At 39.5% G+C, this 19635-nt stretch overlaps 1 protein-coding gene across 7 annotated transcripts in view; it reads left to right on the forward strand.

Moving 5' to 3' along the window:
• The window catches only part of TRIP12 (thyroid hormone receptor interactor 12), a 74600-nt gene that overhangs the window by 13083 nt on the left and 41882 nt on the right, over positions 1-19635 (forward strand). For 5 of the 7 annotated variants that reach the window (XM_035334082.1, XM_035334085.1, XM_035334081.1 and 2 more), the window contains 2 exons: positions 12292-12438; positions 19338-19463. In XM_035334082.1, the coding sequence (XP_035189973.1) occupies positions 12341-12438; positions 19338-19463 (224 nt within the window). In that variant the 5' untranslated portion in view covers positions 12292-12340. Of the gene's footprint in view, positions 1-12291; positions 12439-19337; positions 19464-19635 lie in introns of those variants that run through there. The other 2 variants (XM_035334086.1, XM_035334087.1) reach the window with 2 other exon arrangements.

The following is a 19635-nucleotide window of genomic DNA, read 5'->3' on the forward strand; positions in this document are numbered from 1 at the left end:
GTTCCTCCACAAGCCTGTCTGATTTATGTTTGTTCTTTAATCCTTCCCTGAAGTCAGTCAATTCCCTGTGTCTATTTTTTTTTTTTCTCGTGTTGTCAGGAGGTGTTCCATCTTACATTGTGATGAAGCAGCCCTCTTCAGCTAAATAACCTTTTGTATGCCTTGAGTCTCCCCTGCAAGTGCATTTTATTAAATGGTGTAAAAAATAATAGTAAAGAGGAGAAGGACATGGAATAGTTATAAAGCTGCATGGGTGCTTTGTGAATTTTTTCAAAGAAAAAATACATCTTGCACAGAAGTTAGGAAGTGAAGTTTGCTTTTGAATTCAGTGCCATCTTAACAGTATGGGCTTTTTTCACATTTGCAAAAATCTTTCAGGTGCCTACCAAGGTGGATGCATAGCTTTAGAGCCAAGTACTTAGTCTTTTTACACACACAATAATTAAGCCTTGTTTTTTTCTTCCTTGCCATGTTCTCTTCCACTTCTAGACAAGGTCAGGACCGGTACTGGCTTTTGTTTTGGGGTATGGGTGGGATGGGGGTAAGTAGTAGCTTTACTTGTAAGGTATGGTTGAGCATTAATGTAGGATAAAAGGTCACCTGTATAGGAGGCAACTGTTCAGTTTGGGTCACAGAGCAAATTGCAAAAGCAAAGGCTTATCAAATCATTATAATCATTATAATATCTGGCTCTGAAATAATCATCTTGGTCCAAAGATAAAACTGTAGAGGGCCTACAGTTCTGCTTACTCTTTCATAAGTATCTGGTAGCTGTGGAAAAAATTTGTTCTCCTGATCTCTGTTCTGTGTTACTGACAGTCTGTGAATCTTTCCAGTACATCGGAGAGCAGGAGTTGAGCTGAAAGGTAACTAAAGAGCATTGAGCAGATTTGGGTGGCATCTACTGGATTGTCTCCTTGCAGGCAGTAAGAAGGCTTTCTTCCAACTTGGAAACACCATCAGGAAGGTATTTGGGCTCTGGCAAACCTGACCGAGCTGTGACTCCGCATTTATAAATACTTCACTTCTTGTCAAGTCGTTAATCTAGTGAGCTGTAAAACATAGGTGTAGTTGTGGGCCTTGTTTGGGCAAAGAAAGTGGGCAGGTAGCCTTGGAGAGTAAAGGTAAGAATTACCTCCACTGTACCTTATTTTACCTTACCATTGGTAAGGTAAAGCAGAAAAAAGGGCTGGTGGCTCTTACACATAGGAAGGAAGAGGGGAGTTGTGATTCTTCTGTGTTTGGGGGGGGGAAAAAAAGGTGGTGTGTTCTGGTCTAGTTTAAAGTTAAAACTAAGTCTGGCATCCTGCTAAAAAGCAGTAGACTTCTAATACTTAAACTTGCTCAAGTTCAGCATCTCAGTTCAGTCTCTCCAGATGCGTGTGTGCCTCTCACATTCTTTGTAATCTGGATGTACAATACCTTGTTCCTCTAACTCATGTGTTCATTGAGTAATGAGAAGGGGAGTGTGTGCACGCTCAGAGGAAAGGTAGTCTCATAGGTAAAGTGTACCATAAAGTTGTTTGATTCTTGCTTAAAGCCTGGTACTCAGGATTTAGACAACTATTTTTCTCTTACTGCAAAGGTTGGAACATTCCTAAAATGCAAATGTATAAGCTAATATTGTATATTGTGTGCAGTTCCTGTGAAAGAATAGCTCTGAGCATAAAGTCCTGATCCTATCATTGATAGAATTAAAGACAGCTTAATCCTCAATCTAGCAGGTGTTGCTCTGGGTGTGCCTTCCATTTGCTCAGTTTTAAGCATAACTTCTGTGTGAGTTAGGTTGTTTGGTTCATGGTTTTATACAGTTGTGTGGTAGTATGGTAAATGTTTTGGAGCTCACTAACTACACTGCTAAAAATTATGATGTTAATGTATAAAACTGGTTTTCCTGGGTTGAGAAAATGTACTTGAGACAATTCCCGGATGCTGTTGCTTTGAGTGCTACCTGGTTTAGAAACCTTAAACTTCTTAAAATCCCTCCGCTTTTTATTGCGGTATCTTCGTGATAGCTGAAGATCCACGTGCAGATCTGGTGCTGAGGAAGCAGGAGTCTTGATCGGTTTTAATTGGATTTTGTCCTCAAGAAACCACAATTAAACCACTTCCCCCAATTGTCTTACGTGGTGTAGGAGTCTTGCTATGTAGTAGGTCTATGACCTTTTTTGTGTAGCTTGGTGGAGAGAAGCCTTTGTTCAGGACAGTTAGCCAGCTTTAGATGGCTTTGGAAAAGAAGCCTTAGCAGACATTAGCTAGAGTCGGTACTAAATATCAGTGACTTTAAAACAAACGAACACAAAAACCAACCACCTCCCAAGATCCTCCTGATCTGTCCAAGACTTTTCCAAGTGATGTGTGGAAGATGCAAAAACCTGAGATCCCTTTTAGTTTTGCAGGTAACAGGTGAGTATGTTCCCTGCCCCCTTCCACTGAAAGCAGAGTTTTTCTGGCTTTCAGCTGTCTTAAGACCTGCTGGGAAGAGTGAGCAGGCTTCTCAGCTTCAGGCATTTCTGTATGTAAACTAACCTCCAGCTGAATGCCATTGAAATGAAGACCCAGTCTTTTCCCTATTTACCTTTTTTAAAGGTAGATCTACATAACACCCTTACTTAGAAGTCTAATCTTGGTTTCCTCTGTGGAACTTTTCTAACCTTTGTGTACAGGTCAACTGTTTTGTTATGATATTCTTCATTCTAATAGCCAAGTTCTTTTATTCTTGGTTTCCTCCTCGCCCTGAATTATCTAGAAGACTGCTGAGATCACTGTATGTTGATTTAGTCTTTGGGTGGCCAAACCATGTTTTACGAGCGCTAAGTGTGCTAGCTCTTTTGTAATCTAAGACAGCATAAAATGGCGTAAGTTGATGAGGAGTTGGCAGGGCTGAGGCGACCCACCATGCTGCAACCTGGGCTTTGTGCTGTCTAACAGGCTCTGCAGGTAGGACATTGGTACGTACCGTATCAGTCGTTATCTTGTGGTGCTATTGCCCCTATCTCACCTCAGGGCTGCGTGTGCCAGATAGAGGTGGATGGCAAACTGCAAATAAAGCCGCATCTGGCCTGTGGGATTGGAGTAGGGCTGAGGCTTGGTGTTGTAGCATAGGTTCTGCATTCAAACGAATGTTACGGAAAAGGAGCTGCATGGCTCAAAGGCAGCCAGGCATTAAGCACTGGGAGGGCAGAGCTGGAGTAGGTGCTGATGGCAGGTATTTCCTGGCTCACTTGCCTGTGAATACTGGATTTAAGCTTCTGAACTGGAATTTGCACAAATTGCTGAACTGAATCTCTGCTGCTTCACTGACGGTGACACCCCCCGTGCTGTCACTTTGCTGTGCCTGCTTGTTTGGTCATCTTTGACTACCTACCTGCTAGTTTGTTTGTGTACAGGCAGTTTCACCACTTGGTACTTCCTGAAGGATTCTGCAGTTTCATTCATGTCTCCCAGACAGTGTTCCTCACTCAAATTCATTCCCATCTTCCAAAGAGAATGTTCTCCCTCCAGCTTGCCTTGCCAGGCAGCATGTTTTTAATAATGTTACTGAAAACTTAAGACAGCACACAGATAAAATCCTGGCTTTTACTAAACAAGGGTTTCTAGAGAAGCTGAAAGCAAAGGACAGCTTTCTTTTAATCTTCTGTTGCTTGTGATGGTTTTTGTTGGGGATGTGCTAGAAACAAAATTCACATCAGTTCGCTCTGGGTAGAAATAGAGTTTTGGACAGAAGTCGGTTGTTGGAAAATGTTATTTTCTTCCTTGAGTTTGCAGCTGCTTCTGTTTTAATTTTTAATTAAAGTTAGTATTATTTCCATTGTTGCTAACAAGTTGAAAGCATACATGTATAAGCACCAGGTAGCAGAACTGCACACAGACTCTCACAGGGTAAGCTTCTCATTTCAGCAGCTTGTCAGCAAGTAACAGTAATTTAAAGGCTCCTGTAGGGGTGGGGTCAAGCTCTTGCTATAGGATCTGCTTTGTTGGAGAAATGTTGCTCAGAAAAAACATTGAAGGCACAGGTTCTTCACTCTTCCCTTCTTTTCCATTGCTACCCTAAGGAGGAGAAATGATTTCTCAACCAAGAAACAAACTGGTTCAGTATTCTGCAGTTAACATTCTCTCTACTGCGTTTTGAAGTACCCATGCATTGATTCTCCCTGTGTTATAACAAATCTTTCATATTGAGGTGGCTTAAAAATCTCCAGGCTTCTTTTAAAGTGACGCTGTTGCTGGCTGACTTGCAGCTATCCAGTTCAGACTGTTCTTCTGTCAAATACAGATTGATCCAGAGGCTTCTGGGTTCCTGTACTTTTCACAGCCTTCATATTGGTGAGCAGAAAAAAAAAAAAACAACTGCTGCAGTATGGGCTGAAACATGCAGAAGAACTTAGTTTTTAGCTGGTTTTAAAAACAGAACAAAAACAAACATCAAGGCACTGAAGACAGAAGCTACAGGTGTTGCAAACATGAAAAGTATTGAGTCATGGCATCCTGCTGCTGAGAGCATTCCCCTTCTTTGTTAATGAATTCACGTTGAATAATACACTGATGAAAAACTTGGGTTGAACTAGTTTTGACATGCCAGAAGGATGATATAGAAGGGTAGCAAACTTGCTTTCTTTGGAGAACAACTTAATTTGAATTTTAGTTTAAATTAGGTTGTGCTCTCCCCTTGTTAATAGCTATTCTAAGAGATTATCATCAATGTTTATTACTGAAAACACTCAGAAACAAGAGGAACAGTTGATTTTGATAGTAAAAAGGTTTTTATTTTTGAAAGATGCAGAGCATTAAATGGTCAAAAATAAAGAATAAAACGAAATACATGCTACTTTTCTTAACTTTTCCTTTGGATGAGGATCTAAGACTTGAATGGCACCAGTATACTTCTGTGAACCAAAATGCGATCCAATGAAGAGTGAAACAACTTAGATGCTTGCTGCCCCTGACATAGGACAAACAAAGCAATGAGGTGATAGAACTGCAGAGGAATGCCCTCAGAGCAGTATTATGTTTGTTCCATGTAACTCCTTTACTTTGCCTCCTCATACTGCAGCTTTTTTTTCAGGAGAGAAAGAGAATACAGAAGATTATAGGACATGAATGCTTTTACATCCTTAGCATTATGTAGCCTCTTAACCAGCTCTCAAGCATCTCAGTCAGGATTTAGTTCTGGTTTAATTTCTCAGTGTGCTAAAACAGTTTTTTCAGTATTGAAATGAAGCTATGGATTCCTGTGTACTGCAAGCTGGAGACACTAGCCCATACAAGCAGACCTGAGACACCTGAGCTTGACTTGGTATCCTGTACAAGCATACAGAGGAAGGAACGTGATTAGTGGTTTAGGTTCCTTTTTGCTCTGCAGCTGAGTAAGAATATTCTGCTGTCCAACAGGTGCATTAATTAGCTTTATTTGTGGCTGTCCCTTCCACCTGTAGGCTTCTCTTTGTTCTGTAGGCTCTTTAGACAGTCATCGGTTCTGTTGACTGGTAATGAAGCACCTGTCAGCAGGAGCAGTGCTTTTCTATAGGTCAGCATAGCATCCTGTTTGGTGTTTTAGCTTTTTTTCTACAGCCCAAAAGGACTAACAAAGGTTCTGATTGTAACATCGACCATTTCACTGTTTTCTTTCTAAACTGGTTGCTGAAGCTAGGTCTTAGTAATCCTCAGTGACTTGGAGGATACTTAAAACCTTACTCCATAAAGGCATTTTCAGATTGTTCTTCCCTACCAGACCCAGCAAAAGGTCTCTGGTCTCGGATGTGAAATTCAACTGACATGCTTGAAGCAGGGGAGACTGTTCAGCTTCTGCGATCACCATGTCTTTGCACCGTTACAAAACTGTTCTTTTCAACTCCAGAAAGTTTTACGCTGTCTATTTAGAGTTTGCCTTAAACAGTACTTGATCTCTGATTTACTCAGACTGCGTATTCTCAAGCTCTGGTGTACTTTGCCCAATATCTTTCAGTCCCTTCACCTAACAGAAGTGAGGAGTTCAGGATGCTGCTGTGCTGGCTTGGGGTCATGGCATGTATCACCTGTTGGATGACATGGTCCAGCCTAACTGCCTTGGCATTCTTGTGAGCATTCTTGTGAGCAGCGTTAGGCATCTCTTCAGAGGCACTTTCAGTGCTCCTTTCTATTCTGGGAGTTCATAAGTCTTCAGTTTGAGGTACTCAATATGCTAACTGCCCATTAGCAGTATAGTTCCCCTTAATTCTGAACTGAGAGATCACAAATGAATATATGTTTAGCTTTTCTCTCTTCCTCTTTTGCTCTTTTTTTCTTCCCAATCTCTCTGTTGGTTATTATAGACATACTTAAAATGATTTGCATGAAAATTGGTTATATCCGTTTGTGTTCCCAGCAACTTGCTTGCTGATTCCGTGAATGTGGCCTTGTGTGTTGCCACTGTCTCAGCTAGATTGGTGGGCAAGATCTAAAGTCTTGAAAGGCTGTAGGGAAAAGCTTTCTAATGAAGATATGATTTTTGCTACATCTTGTGATGGCTATGTGTGTTGTGAAGCCAGTGGAACAGTGAGTATCTCTTTAATACTTTTATGATTTTTCTGTGGGGTCTGTACCTTGAGCGTATTTATGGCCTGCTGATATTTCAGAAGCGTCCTGCAGTATCCATAACTCTTTAGTGTACTGAGGTATTTTTGAAGTGCTTGAGAAATGCTTCCACTTGGATGATTACAGAACAGCTGAATTAGCAGGAACTGTTCCATTGCAAGTGAATCTAGGAAGAGTATTGTATTGAAGCTATTTTGTCAGCAATCTGGAAAAATCTGTAGCTAACAGTTTGTGTAACTGTAAGTTAACAGTTTATACCTGGCATGGTATTTTGGTATTTAATCAGGGATTTCTTCTTTCCCCTCCCTTCGGGGAATCACTTGTGATTCACCTTTTGCCTTTATGTCCTTGCTTAGACCTCCGTGTTTTGTCACTGAGGTTCAGAAACTGTCCCTCGTCTGCAGGGTTAGGGAACTCTAATGTGACTAAGGTCCTGCTTTCAACAAGAGGTTGGACCAGGCCATCTCTAGAAGTCACTTCCAGCCTGGGCTTCCTGGGGTTCTAACTTGGCACTTGGGCTGCTGTTGAGCCCTGTATTGAAAAGGCATCGGGTCTGAATGGGAGCTTGCCTTAGTATGCTGTTAAAGTCTGCTTGCCTTCCATTAATATTTTATTAATCTCTTCCAAGAGAATTAAGTCATGCAGCTTCTCAGTGTGTAGAAATTCTGTGCTGGAGCAGGTATAAAAATCTGTTTCATTAGCACCTAATGTTCTTAAGAACAAACTTCCTTGGCTCGTTTGTCTGGCTTCCCTGCGTTGAGGTAGTGTTACAGAACTGAGGGGTTGTATAATGTTTTTAGTTGTTAACGTTCTCCTCCATGTACTGAATTTGCTCTGGGATCTGTGTGTATGTGTTCTGGGCTGTTTTTTTTTTTTTTTTTCCTGGTTTTAGTGTTATGAGGGGAGAATATAAAAATAACATAATCCAACCTTGTGTGTCATTCAGCGCAATTTTGTATGGTTTCTGTATTAAAAGCAGTTAATCTGATAAAAATCCCCTTGTGAATTTTGTATCACTAGATACAGTGCAGCAGGTAAGCTGTAGTTTGCTCTAGCATCTTTAAATAATGTAGATAGCTTATGGCTTTTCGTGGGGAGCACATAGACATGAAAACAGATAGGAAAATAAGTGGTAGCTTGCTTGCTTTTGTGCTGGGGTAAGAAAAGTTTGGCATTCCTTCAGGCCCAGTGCTTTCAGGCAGCTGAGTAACAGTCTTTGCATCAATGAAGTTGAAATCCAGCATCCTTACTGTATCTCCTGGGACAAGATCTCTTTTGCTTGTTGTTGTGTAGAAACTTCTTGTCCAGCAGAATGGAAAGATGATGAGAATTTGGGAGATGTGGTCACAAACTAATTTGTCTAGGAAATCTTTAGTATGTTGTTTTACCCAGTCATTCCATGAACTCTTTCTACAAGCACAGATGAGAGTTTACTAAACTGAGAATACGGACTTTTGCCTGTATGGAGCTTTGATGTGAAAGCTCACCTGTTTGGAGGTGAGGACTGCAGTGGAAAGAGCTGGGCAGAGCTGAGAACTATTGAATTCAGAGACTGTAGTGAGGAAGAGCACTGTATAAAAATCAGCTGCACAGGACTTGGTTTAAATCAACTAACTGGAGTAAAAATGCTACTTAAATTTGAGTCAGCTGGTGAAGTGGTAGAAGTAATTGAGTGTTTGCAAGTGCTTGCTTGCAAGGCAAGAAAATAGGTGTGGATGTTTGCAGGTGAAGGAGAACCTTGTGTGCAGTGAGCAAAAATGAGGTGCAGCAATGAGATCAGTTGAAAATGAAGTAAGATCTGAAACTAATTAGTAGTTACTGAATGTTATGCAGTAAGATCTTCAGTTTGGTTGCAATTGCTCTCAACTCTTAAATGCGTTATGCTTATATATTTAGAAAGTTGCTTTTACCCTAAATGATTAGATTTGTCACAGATACAGTTGATCAAGTAAATTCACTACACGAAAGTGAGGGCATATGAATCTGAAGTCTTACAATTAACTTTTTCTGACAAATGTGCCAAACTCTAGTTCTGGTTGGCAAGATTGCAACTTGCTGGAAGAAAATGTCCTGAAATTTCAAGGCACATAAGATCTACATGTCTTTCCTTCCTTCTTCCCTCCTTTTGCCTAATACTAGCTTCAGGGTGCTAAGCTTTTGTAATTTTGACAAACTGGCTTGCTGCTGCAGCATTAAAGAAGACACTGTTTGTAGACGAAGGTGTGAAGGAGAGAATATGCTGACCAACACGCTTAGCTCAGCTCCCAGCAGGTAACTGGCATTGTAATGGGGTACTGCCGGCAGAGGCACTACATGGCCCTGAATACTCAGGAAGCTGGATTACAGGAGCCTGAAAAGCTGTTGCATACCAAGACTCTTGTAAAGAACTTCAAGTACCAGTTGTGGAGGTGATCCAAGTACATTAAGGAAGCCTTCTTCTCTTGAAAAGCCTTAGTTTCTTGTTCATGGGGATTTTTACCAGTTTCTCATCTAATGTGATTAGAGGCCTGAGGCCTGTTAAATAAAAGCTGATACAGGCTTGTTTTATAGTTGTCTTTCCTTTGTTGGCTTGAAAGCTACAGAAGAGTGTCGGTCACTTCCTGTCATCTCTTTCAGGAGTGAGAAGGTATACATAAAGGCTTCCACTGCAAGCTGACAGATGTTTGTTTGTGTTTTCTGGTCATTTTGGACTCTCTCCAAGTAATACATTGGCATATACAGCTTATAGCTATAACACTTCTGATAGGTTTGTTAGGTCTTCAGAAACCGATTTCTACTTTTCTTTACAGTAAGAAAGATAACAGGCAAACATAATAAGGAAGTGTTTACCAGAACAAGAATATTGTGCAAGATAACAATTTGATGCCTGTGCTGTTAGATGTTGTGAGTGTATTCGAAATACACGTTTTTTGGGGGGAGTTCATCCATAGTCTAAAACACCCCTGCTTACGAGGAGAGCTTCTTGCAGGTGCAGGCCAGTGCTTTGGTATCATTACAGCTAGGAGCTGTAAAGCATGAACTAAAATATCTTTTTTACAGAAAACTCGATATGAGTAAAGGACCTGAACTTAACATTTTCAAATGACAAAGCTTGTTAACTGAAGCACAAAGGTCTGCTGTACAGTTGTAACTTCATCTGATTGTGGGTGTGTGGAGTAAGCACTCAACATAGTCAAGGAGATGTCGTGAAGTGTGACAGGGCCGCAGGGCCGGTGTGCTGGCATGTGCTTCTCCTTTGAGGTAACCGAGTTCAGGTATCTAAGGTTGGGGAAGGGGGAATAAGCATCCCTCACAGCACTTAGGGTACAGATGGATTGGGGGAACAAATTTGAATGAGAGCAGTTCAGATTTAGGAACCTTAGGGCCCTCTTCTGATTTATTTATTTATTTTAGCAGCTCTACTCAGTTGTGACTCACTAAAAAGATCTCTTTCCTGCAGGGTTAACTGGGCACCTGATACTGTGTGTCATCGATACTTACAGGGAAACTTAAGTTAATGCTTTGATGTCAAAGGTTGTAGCCAAATCATGAGGCAGCATTATATTCATTATATTGAAAGGTGAATGGGGAGTTGTGGTACCACTACACGTTAAGAAACATTAAGCTGAGAGACTTCAATATATGTTGGAACCTGGGCATCATCTTGATTTGATGGATGGCTTGCAGGGAAAGACAGCTGCCAATTCATTTTTGGACACAGCTGAAAATGTCTTGGGTATAACAACGCTTTGTGCTGTGTAACTCTTAAATTGTTGAAAGTGGCTGATGCAGGCAGGCCATCACTGCATCAAGATTTCTCTAGATGGTGCCAGGATTGTGGGTGTGATGCTTACTTTAGCATCTTGGGGAAGCCCATGCACAGGCCCTAGCAGGGGAAGCATGTGGCTGGGGTAGTAGAGCTCTAGTTAGCATTGCTCCTTGCACAATGAGTCCCTGTGAAATGCACGTTCTTCTGGTATGAGACTTAGGGCAACCAGTTTATATGACCGACAGTTTGACATAAGCACCTCACTTAATCCTCAGCTGACCTCTGTGCAGAGGATACTGTTTCCTCCTTTCAGAAAGAGACTTAAAACCTGCCTCCTTGCTGGTGTTTACACAGAGATGTATTTTCACTTGTGTTTAAATATAAAGAAATGAAGGAGAATGCACAACAGTATTTGACAATGCCTGTGACTGGCTTCAGCTAGATCCTCTCGGCAGTGCTGGAACCTCAGTGGGCTTTTTGCCTGTTTAATGCTAGTACTACTAGGTTACTGGGCTCGCATCTGTCTTGTGCTCTCTGTAGAGAATGCTACCACTTAGACTTCCTTCAGCCTGAGTAACCTGCCTGTGCTAGCAAGCTGGTGTAACTTCCAGCTATAGCAGACCTTTTCCTATCCACTATAAATCGTTCAAGTGTAAGAAGACTGAATCTGAGCTAGCGTGAGCCTGATTGCTGACTTGTGCTGTGCAGGCATCTTGATCGCGTCTGTGTTCCTGTGGGCATTGTGCGCGGTGTGCGAGGTGCTGGTTTGCATAATAGCAATTTGTATGCCTGGTTTCCTATGGCCTCCAGTGAAATGGAGTAACTTAGGAGTCTCTGTTATTTTCTGCTCACTTCTGTTCAATTCCATAAGTCCTTCTGGAGGAACAGAAAGTGGCAGTCAAGAATCGTCTGGCTATAGTGATGATGTCTTCAGAGTAATTTTATTGCTGATACCAGAATTTGAACTGAGCCTTAGTTACTTGCAGCTGAAGTGGTATCTCAAACCTTTCCTGTCAGACTTCTTGCTTATTGTGCTTATAGATATAATAGATACTAAATCAGTGTGTAGATGGTGTTCTTAAGCTTGGGTTGTTTTCCTTGTGGCTTTTTTCACCTGTGAATGTGTGGGGGGAATTTTGTGTTTACTGGTTTCCACACAATTTAAAAACAGTAAAACTGGATTTGCTGGTTGTGGTCCTGTTGCTGTACTTTCTGTTTAGAACCACTGATTTTACAGGATACCAGTCACCTCTCTTCACTGAGGACTTAAGTGAGAGTTAATCTTAAAATATCTCTGTTCCTGAAGTTTAGTTGGGCTTTATGGCATTTATATTTTTAAGCAACTGTGCAGTTTAATTCTTTCACCTATAAAACTAAACATTTTCCCCCTAGTTATGCTCTCACAAATGAGAAATTCTTGTTTCTAGTCAGATCTGTTTTTTTGAATTACTGTATCTTTCTGTACAAATTGGATTTGCATAAATCTGATTAGAGAAAGAAGCAGATTTAAAAGTATAAGTTACTTCTGTTACCTTGTGGATACTGCTGCTTATTCTTGAAACTCATTGCAGGAGATGACAGTACCAGTTAAAATACTATTGGTTCTCTATCAAGCGTTGAGTTTTTACTAGTTAGTGAGTTTTTCCCTGATGTTGACAAATACAGGTTCTCTTAAATTGCATTCATCTTGGCTCCTTAAATAAAATAATGATAAAATAAGTTGTTGCTTTTTTTTGGTAGACTGTGTCCTCTATTATAGATGCACTAGAAACTGGTTGTTCTAAGTAAGATTCTTTGAAGAGTATTTGTATCTCATCCTGTGTGTTTTTAACTAAACTTAAAATTCATAGTCTTTTTTTTTGTCTTAAGCTTTTGCTTAAACTATAGCATTTTACACTTGCTTCCTTTGAGGCATGGCTGTGAGTCTTCATGCTACATGTCTTAATGAGTCTCTCCCTCTTGTCTTTCAGTGAATGATAGTGTCTAGAAAGGGTATGTCCCTTCAGGAGAGAGGTGCCAATGTCCAACCGGCCTAATAACAATCCAGGGGGGTCACTGCGACGTTCACAGAGGAACACTGCTGGGGCCCAGCCACAAGACGACGCAGTAGGAGGAAGGTATGATTGTTTGTTTTTTTTTTTCATGTATAAAGCAAAGTTAAGGTGACTTTAATTGATGAATGAAGTCTTCTACCCTGAAAATCCAAGCACTGAAACTTGAGTAAAAACTTCCCCTCCCCTCAAATGCTATCTGTAATGCTGTTGCATGGCCTGAAAACACGGATAATTCATTATAATGCAGCTAGAATAGCAGTAGTAGATCTGTATGGAAGAAGCATAACTAGGCAATATTGCAAAATCACAGGTAGTAACAAATTCCTTCCACCTCTTCCTTGTCTTTTAACAAGAGTTTCCAGAGGGCAAGGAGACTCACTGGTTGGTGCAGCCTGGGAAAATCTGTGTTGCTCTTAAAAAAAAATATTAACTGGTATCTCTGTCTTGCATTGCATATTATTCTGTGCAAGTTTTGAATAATTCAAGAACGAAGAGCTTGTCATGTATTATTGTATTCATACTTGTAAGCAAGCAGACTGGGTAGTATTTGTTTTGTAAGTGGCTGCATCTGTAATGCAGAACTGGATCCTTGAGACTTCCACGTGTAATTATTATGTCAAGTAAGGAAGTAAGTCTTTATCTGAGTGAAGCATGTAAGGATATGTCTTCATTTAATTTTGTTAACCTTTCTTCATTAAACTAATTTTACAGTACCATGGTAGGCAGCATCTGTCTATGCATTGCATTTCCTCAGAGCTATTACTGGTGCAGTTGTTTGAATACATGTATTTTGGTCTTGGGTTCTGTGGTATAAGAGTATCATTAAAATGTTGCATTAAGTGGCACCAGCTAAGAATTTCTTGCACCACTTATTTTTCTGTACTAGAATTCAAATCCTTCATAATATTTCTTACTGGTATACGGTCTAACTGAAAACAAGGTCACTGCTTGATGGGTGAAGGATGCTAACTGTTCTTTTAAGGAACCTTGTGGGAAATAATTTGATCCACAGAATTGGGTTTTATGCTTTCTAGACATTGCATAAATGGAAAAATGAATGATAAACACAAGGCTTCTGCCTAGTGCTTTTATAGCATGGGGAGGATAAAGCTGTTGCCTCATGTAGCTGATTATTTTGCAGACCAGTACTGTTTCTGGAGAGTTCTCCTTCCTTAACTGAGGCATGGTGAACGCTTCATTCTGTTCTGCATATTGTGTTACATCCAAATAAATGTTAGATGGATACTGCCCTACCAACTCTTTTTTCTCCTTCTCCTGATATTCTGTAGCAGAATGTCAGGAAGAAGCTCTACAATGAAGCAGACAATCTGAAGAGTTTTAGGGGTAACACTAAACACTCTCTTACAATGAAAATTGTGTGTTTTCATGCATTGCAATTTGTCTTAAAGGACTGAACCTCTTTCATTTCTTATCAAGTCCATGTCAGTCAAAATTCTGTAAGTAAGAGGTTTATCAGAACCAAAAGTCTTTGTTTATTTGAAATTGATGAAGTTTTCAAACCTGCTCACTTCTTTTTAGTACAATTTTGAAAATGTGGGTTCTTTAGAACGGGACCTCTGCTACCTTTGCAGCTATTTACAAGCATTTTTACTTAGCAAAGCACATAAAGGCCAGGATAAAGCATACTTGCTAATATAAACGTTCTAATGAATTCAGTTTCCTATTGTCTTCCTTATGTTCTCCTCAGTAAGGGTCCTCAAGTGAAGTCTGTTGTGAAGGAGGTCAGAGAAAGATACCCCTTCCAAGCCAAAATGCAAATGCGTATCTCTGATTCTTGTACATCATAAAGGTTCCTTGCCAGAACTTTACTGATTTTTTACTTGATGAGCAGCTACTCTTCACTTACATAAAGACTTTGGAAATTGTGAACTCCTGTCTGGTCTAATATGTAAAATAAATATGGGATTTTCCTCCTTTGATACATAGTATTGGCAGACTTACCTTAACCTGGAAGCAACAGTGCGATCCCATTTTGTTTGAGACTGGACTCTAGTAGTGTCACCCCAATAACACTTCTGAATGGGGAAAGCCTTTGTGTTTTCTCCTGTTGTTTTACTAGTGATTACTCATCCAGCTTGATAACTTGATCTGATATTTGAGTGTTTGATTTTGGTTTTTGTTTTATTTAATAATGTTGCTAACTTCATAGGCTATGTGGAAAGATTGTTGCAGCGCAAATTGGCAGTAAGCTTAGTGTCTGTGAAAAACAACCAAACAACAAAGGTATATGTTTGTGAAAACAGATGCATAAACAGGTGAACTGCCCCCCCCCTTTCCCTTCTGTGTATGCACATAGCCAAACATGCCTCAGGGAAGTTTGACTAATTTTTTTTTTCCTTTTTTTTTTTTTTTTGGTAGTGATGTTGAAATAACTGCTTTGAATGCCCTGCTATTGGGGATGATATGGTACTTTCTGCTTCAAAAGTACTTAATGGTATCCTCATAATTCAAAATTACTTTTATGATGGAACCCTCCTAATTGTACAACAAGAACTTCTGTCTGAAGTCTTTCTTGTAGCACTTTGCATTGAATGTGGACTCTCCCAGATTTGTAAAGAAGCAGGAGTGATAGTTTCCCTTTGCAGAGGGAAACTGAAGAGGAGTGGGAAGCGGATCCATTAATAAGAGTGCTCTTTCTTGTGGGGAGTGGAAGGGCTGGGAGGTACTCACTGTTACTTTCTTAATTCTGTAACTACATTGTCCTATGTGTGTTGAAGAACTGCATCCTTGTGGCTTAAAACGCCAGTGAGGCCACAGACTACTGAGCCACTAGCATTTATTTTGAACAGCAGCCATTTGGAAGTGTTGTTGCAAGGCATCTCTTCTGAAAGTATTGTGGATGACTCAGTTACAAGCAATGCTTCAGTGTATCAGTGCAGAGTGATGAAAGTGGTCCTGTGTACAAGTATTGCAAAATACTATTTCCACTGGCATGAAGTTACAATGGTGCTTCTTTTTTAGACTGCATATTGTCAACTTTTCTGACATCTTTAGGAAAAGCAATTCTAAAGTAGGATTTTAATTTGACATGAGTGACGTACAGACTATTGTAGTGAAAGTGTAATATTGTATGCAAACTAGGTTTTTGGAATATATTAAATATTCTAGTGTGTTTGGGATTAGAGACTAAATGAGAAGCAAGAGTTATAAGGTACATAGATGACATTGGAATACATTTTAGTCTGACCCTTTTCAAATACTAAAGGCAGAAGAATCTTCGTCAATTACATCAATTCTATTATGAATGGGATCTGGTTTTGGACCCATCTTGGTAATATGTTAAGAACTAACATCTTGCCCGAGGCTCAAGGTGTGTGAGGAGGGAGGCTTTTCTCATTTTTGTTTGTTTTGATTTACACAGCCTATTTCACATGTACATTACCTTTGTATCCCACTTTTGATAGAACTAAATGTTCTTAGTTTTATAGATTTCATATTTGGAAGCATTGAGTGCTTTTTCAGCTACTGAGGAACAAGAATTAGGTGAAACACTGGTTAACTAACTTCAGAAGGTATCTCTCTTAGTATGCACAGAGTAACTTTTTGAGGAGTTTTTGAGGGGTTCTAGTGGGATATTTATTATGCTTTTTTAAAGAAAGCTAAGGGATGGTGGCTTCCACAGGACTGTCTCTACAGATCCTGCAAGCTGGATGGTGGGTCACTTGTCAACTTGTCTTAGTGTTATGCTGAACTGAGTGTCTGCCTGTGAATTAAAATGCGTATCAGCAGACAGCTCAGCCCAGCTAAGTGAGCCTTGAAGTAAGTAATGACACTTGTTTGTTGTGGAAAAAACTCCTGCAGGTGCAGCAAGCCCTCAGTCTTTCTGGATCTGCCTCTGGAAATGAAAACAGACAAACACAAGCTTATAAATACTTACCTTCTTCCTCACTTATTCTCTCAAAATACTTCTTGCTGGAATATTTATTGAAACGAAATTTCTGAATGGAAGATTTCTTAATGGAAAAAAATAGCTTGTAACTGGGTGTTAAGAGTACACTGGGCCAGTTAAAGTTAAAAGCCTTGAATCACATGCAAAATTAAAGGCAGCTTACAGCCTAATAACATGACTCAAACTTTCAACTGTCCATGCAACTCCCATAACACTTAGTTTTCAAAGTGTTTCTCTTGTTTCTAGATCATTGGACTATTCTAACAACTTTTGAACATAAGTTAACTTTTAACAAGACCTTAAGCAAGCTGTCACAACCTCAATAAATTGGGACACTTGTTAGTTGGTGTATAGTTCTAACCTTCTCTTACAATGTCTTTAAATTGCCAGTCTTTTTGCCATTGTATAGATCTTAGAGAAGGGGGGTGAATGTCATGCTCCTTTTAACTGATGTGCTACTACATGTATGGTTGCTATTGTCTGGTGTACCTGTTTGGCCACATGCAAGGTGAATGATTAAACTCGAGGAGTGAAAATTGAGAGCACAGTACATCTTCTGAAAATAATACTAATAAAAATCCTTGTCACTTCTGACTACCTATTTGTTGTGCTTGTAATAAAACATTTCTGCTCTGGTTGTAGGTATTTATTACTAACAGTTTGGATAAAGAAAACAAAGTGAATATGAATAGTCTGCACAATACAGCATTCACAATCCCAACAGTATGGTTGTAGCTTGTTGTCCGTGTGAATTGAGCACTGGTATGGAATTACATCTGTAAAGCATGAAAGAACCTGCAGGGTTCAGAGGTGGAAGGGAGCAAGCTTGGAACAAGCTGAAACTCTTCAGTGTATGCATTAAATACTTGATGTTGTGGTGCACTGTTTTTTGCCATATTTTGGTTGAAGAGATTTTCTAATTATCTGAGTTCTGTTAATGCTTAAAGCACTAAGTTGAATCCAATTCTAATTAAACCAAAACAAAATCTTAAAGGGAAAATCAACTTCTCAAATGTATTTCAGAATAAATGAATCGTGATCAGTTAGCTTACATAAAAAAATTAAACTAATGTCAAGTGTAAATTATGTTATACTTTTATTATTGAAGTAACGGAAGTTATCTTCAGGAGAAAAGTAAATTTAATGCCTTAATCTTCTGTTGGGAAAAGAAAATTCTAAACACTCAGGATTGAGTGAAACATTCCCAAGGTTATTTTGATAGAATTTGCTGTTGTGAGACTAAGATTTACTTCATATTTTGGGTAGTAAAAATTACTTTTCTAAATATGAGGAATAAAGAAAAATTATTTGAGTATGGAGAAGATGCTGTTCAATTAATCTCTTCAGACTTGTGTTGTTAAAAGGGTGAGCCACCACAGAATGCTTTAATATGGGCTGCCTAGATGCCTTCATTACTCTGAGTAACTGGCTTTAGGAATACTTTAGGAAAAATACTTGAGGAGAACAAGAAAAAATCACTTCAGAAGAAAGTTTAAAAACATAACAAAAATAACTTTAGGAAAAACTGATGAAGGAAGGTCACCAAGAAAAACAGTTGCATTACTCAAATTTTGGTGTTTTTACTCTAAGTATTATCATGTGGCTATCACTTAGTTGGTTAGTCTTAGTAGGATTTTCGTACTAAGGATAGAGAACGTGTCCGACATGACGTGTAGTAGGCTTAGTTTTTTCCAACCAAATCCCCGAAGTCTAGTAGCGTGGGCGGAGCTATCTGAAAGCTTGTGGAAGTCACCTCCACTTGCTCTCTGGCCTAAACTTTTTGCTTGTTTGGGGACATGGGTTGGAATAGGACACTTCAGTCTTAAATTCCCATTCTACCTCCCTCACCTGTATGATTCACAAGTGTTTGCATAGCTCTGCTTGAAGGATGAGATGGATAGCACTTCGATGTGATTCATCTAGGCTCTTTGGAAACAATCAATGCTTGTTTAACTTGAAGTGTTGCTTCTTCCAGCGTTAATACTAGGACAGTTTGAGGTTAATAAAGGTTAGTGGTGCTCAGCTGTTCTATGTGGGTAAGATATGAATGGTTGAAGTTTCCTAGCTAATGCTAAGTCAAAAGCATGTTCTAGCCAGGGAAGTAAAAGTAAGATGTCTGTTGCCTTAGCAATTATTTACACTGTGCTGTTTTATGTGCTGATGAGCTGTCTCTTCTGAGTCTTGCAGATGGTGATACTCATTGGTTTTGAAACACAGATGTGGAATATTTTTGAAGATGTAACTTCCGTCTTATCAATAGTGTAACGTGAACTTTGTCCTCTAGTCATAGCTCATACAATAAACAAGCTTTTGCACGTAACTGAAAGCTGCTTGAAAGAACTCTCGTAGCTTATCTATGTGAAATTTATTCCTTTCTCTGACATCACAGGTTTCCTGTCTCATCTGTCTTCCTTCATCAGTAGCATGTGTTACTTTATTCCTCTCACTTCAGTATTACCAAAGAGTGCTCAGTCCTTTGAGTTGGTGGAGCTGCAGCCATAAAAGAATTGGCAAGGTTGAGCTTCCCTACCAAGTGGAACTGGTTGCATTCCAATTCCAAGCATTTCATTTTCTTACACTGAAGAGCAAAGAGACAAACTTGTAAATACTTGTAATTGCATAAAGTCTTCATGCATGGAATCTTGAGGTTGAGTGCATAGATATTTCTGAGAAGAGGTCTCTGATGGGTGGTCTGGTCTTGTGCCTTACTGTGCTGGCAAACACTTAAGCATTAAGTGAATAATTCAGCAGTCTTGCACAGCAGAAAAATTCAGACTTACCTGCACAGCTCAGGCATGAGGAAATGTTTGATTTACTTAAAATGACTAAAAAAATTGTGCTGTACAAAACGGCTATATTGGTAGTGACTTGTAACCAGGCCAGGTGATTCTCTTGAAATACTACCTTGATGTGAAAGGGTTGATGTGTTAAGAGTTTGAAGTAGTACTTAATCTCTTATTTATAAATGGTACAAACACAAATCTGTAGGTGGCGTTTTTTAATCTGTGTGTCAGTATCCTGATAGCTTTCTGTTTTGACTTTCTGCTGACAGGTCACATTTAGGGCAGGCAAAACATAAGGCACATAGCCCTCCTGAGAGTAGAAAATCTATTTCAAAGACACCCAAAGTGCAGTCTAATACTACTTCTGAGCAGTCCAAGGGACACTTTTCCAAAAGGTAATTGCACTTCATATTCATATGTTACCAGTGTTATCTGCGCTTCATGACTGTATGTAATATGTCTGGCTATACAGAACTATTATGAAATGTATGACTAGTAGGCTTTAAACTGGGCATTATATTCAGTGGATGTGTTTCAATGTCTTATGTTCTGTTCATGTTTTGTACT

Source organism: Oxyura jamaicensis, chromosome 9 (genome assembly GCF_011077185.1).
Source record: "Oxyura jamaicensis isolate SHBP4307 breed ruddy duck chromosome 9, BPBGC_Ojam_1.0, whole genome shotgun sequence".
Taxonomy (NCBI): Eukaryota; Metazoa; Chordata; class Aves; order Anseriformes; family Anatidae; genus Oxyura; species Oxyura jamaicensis.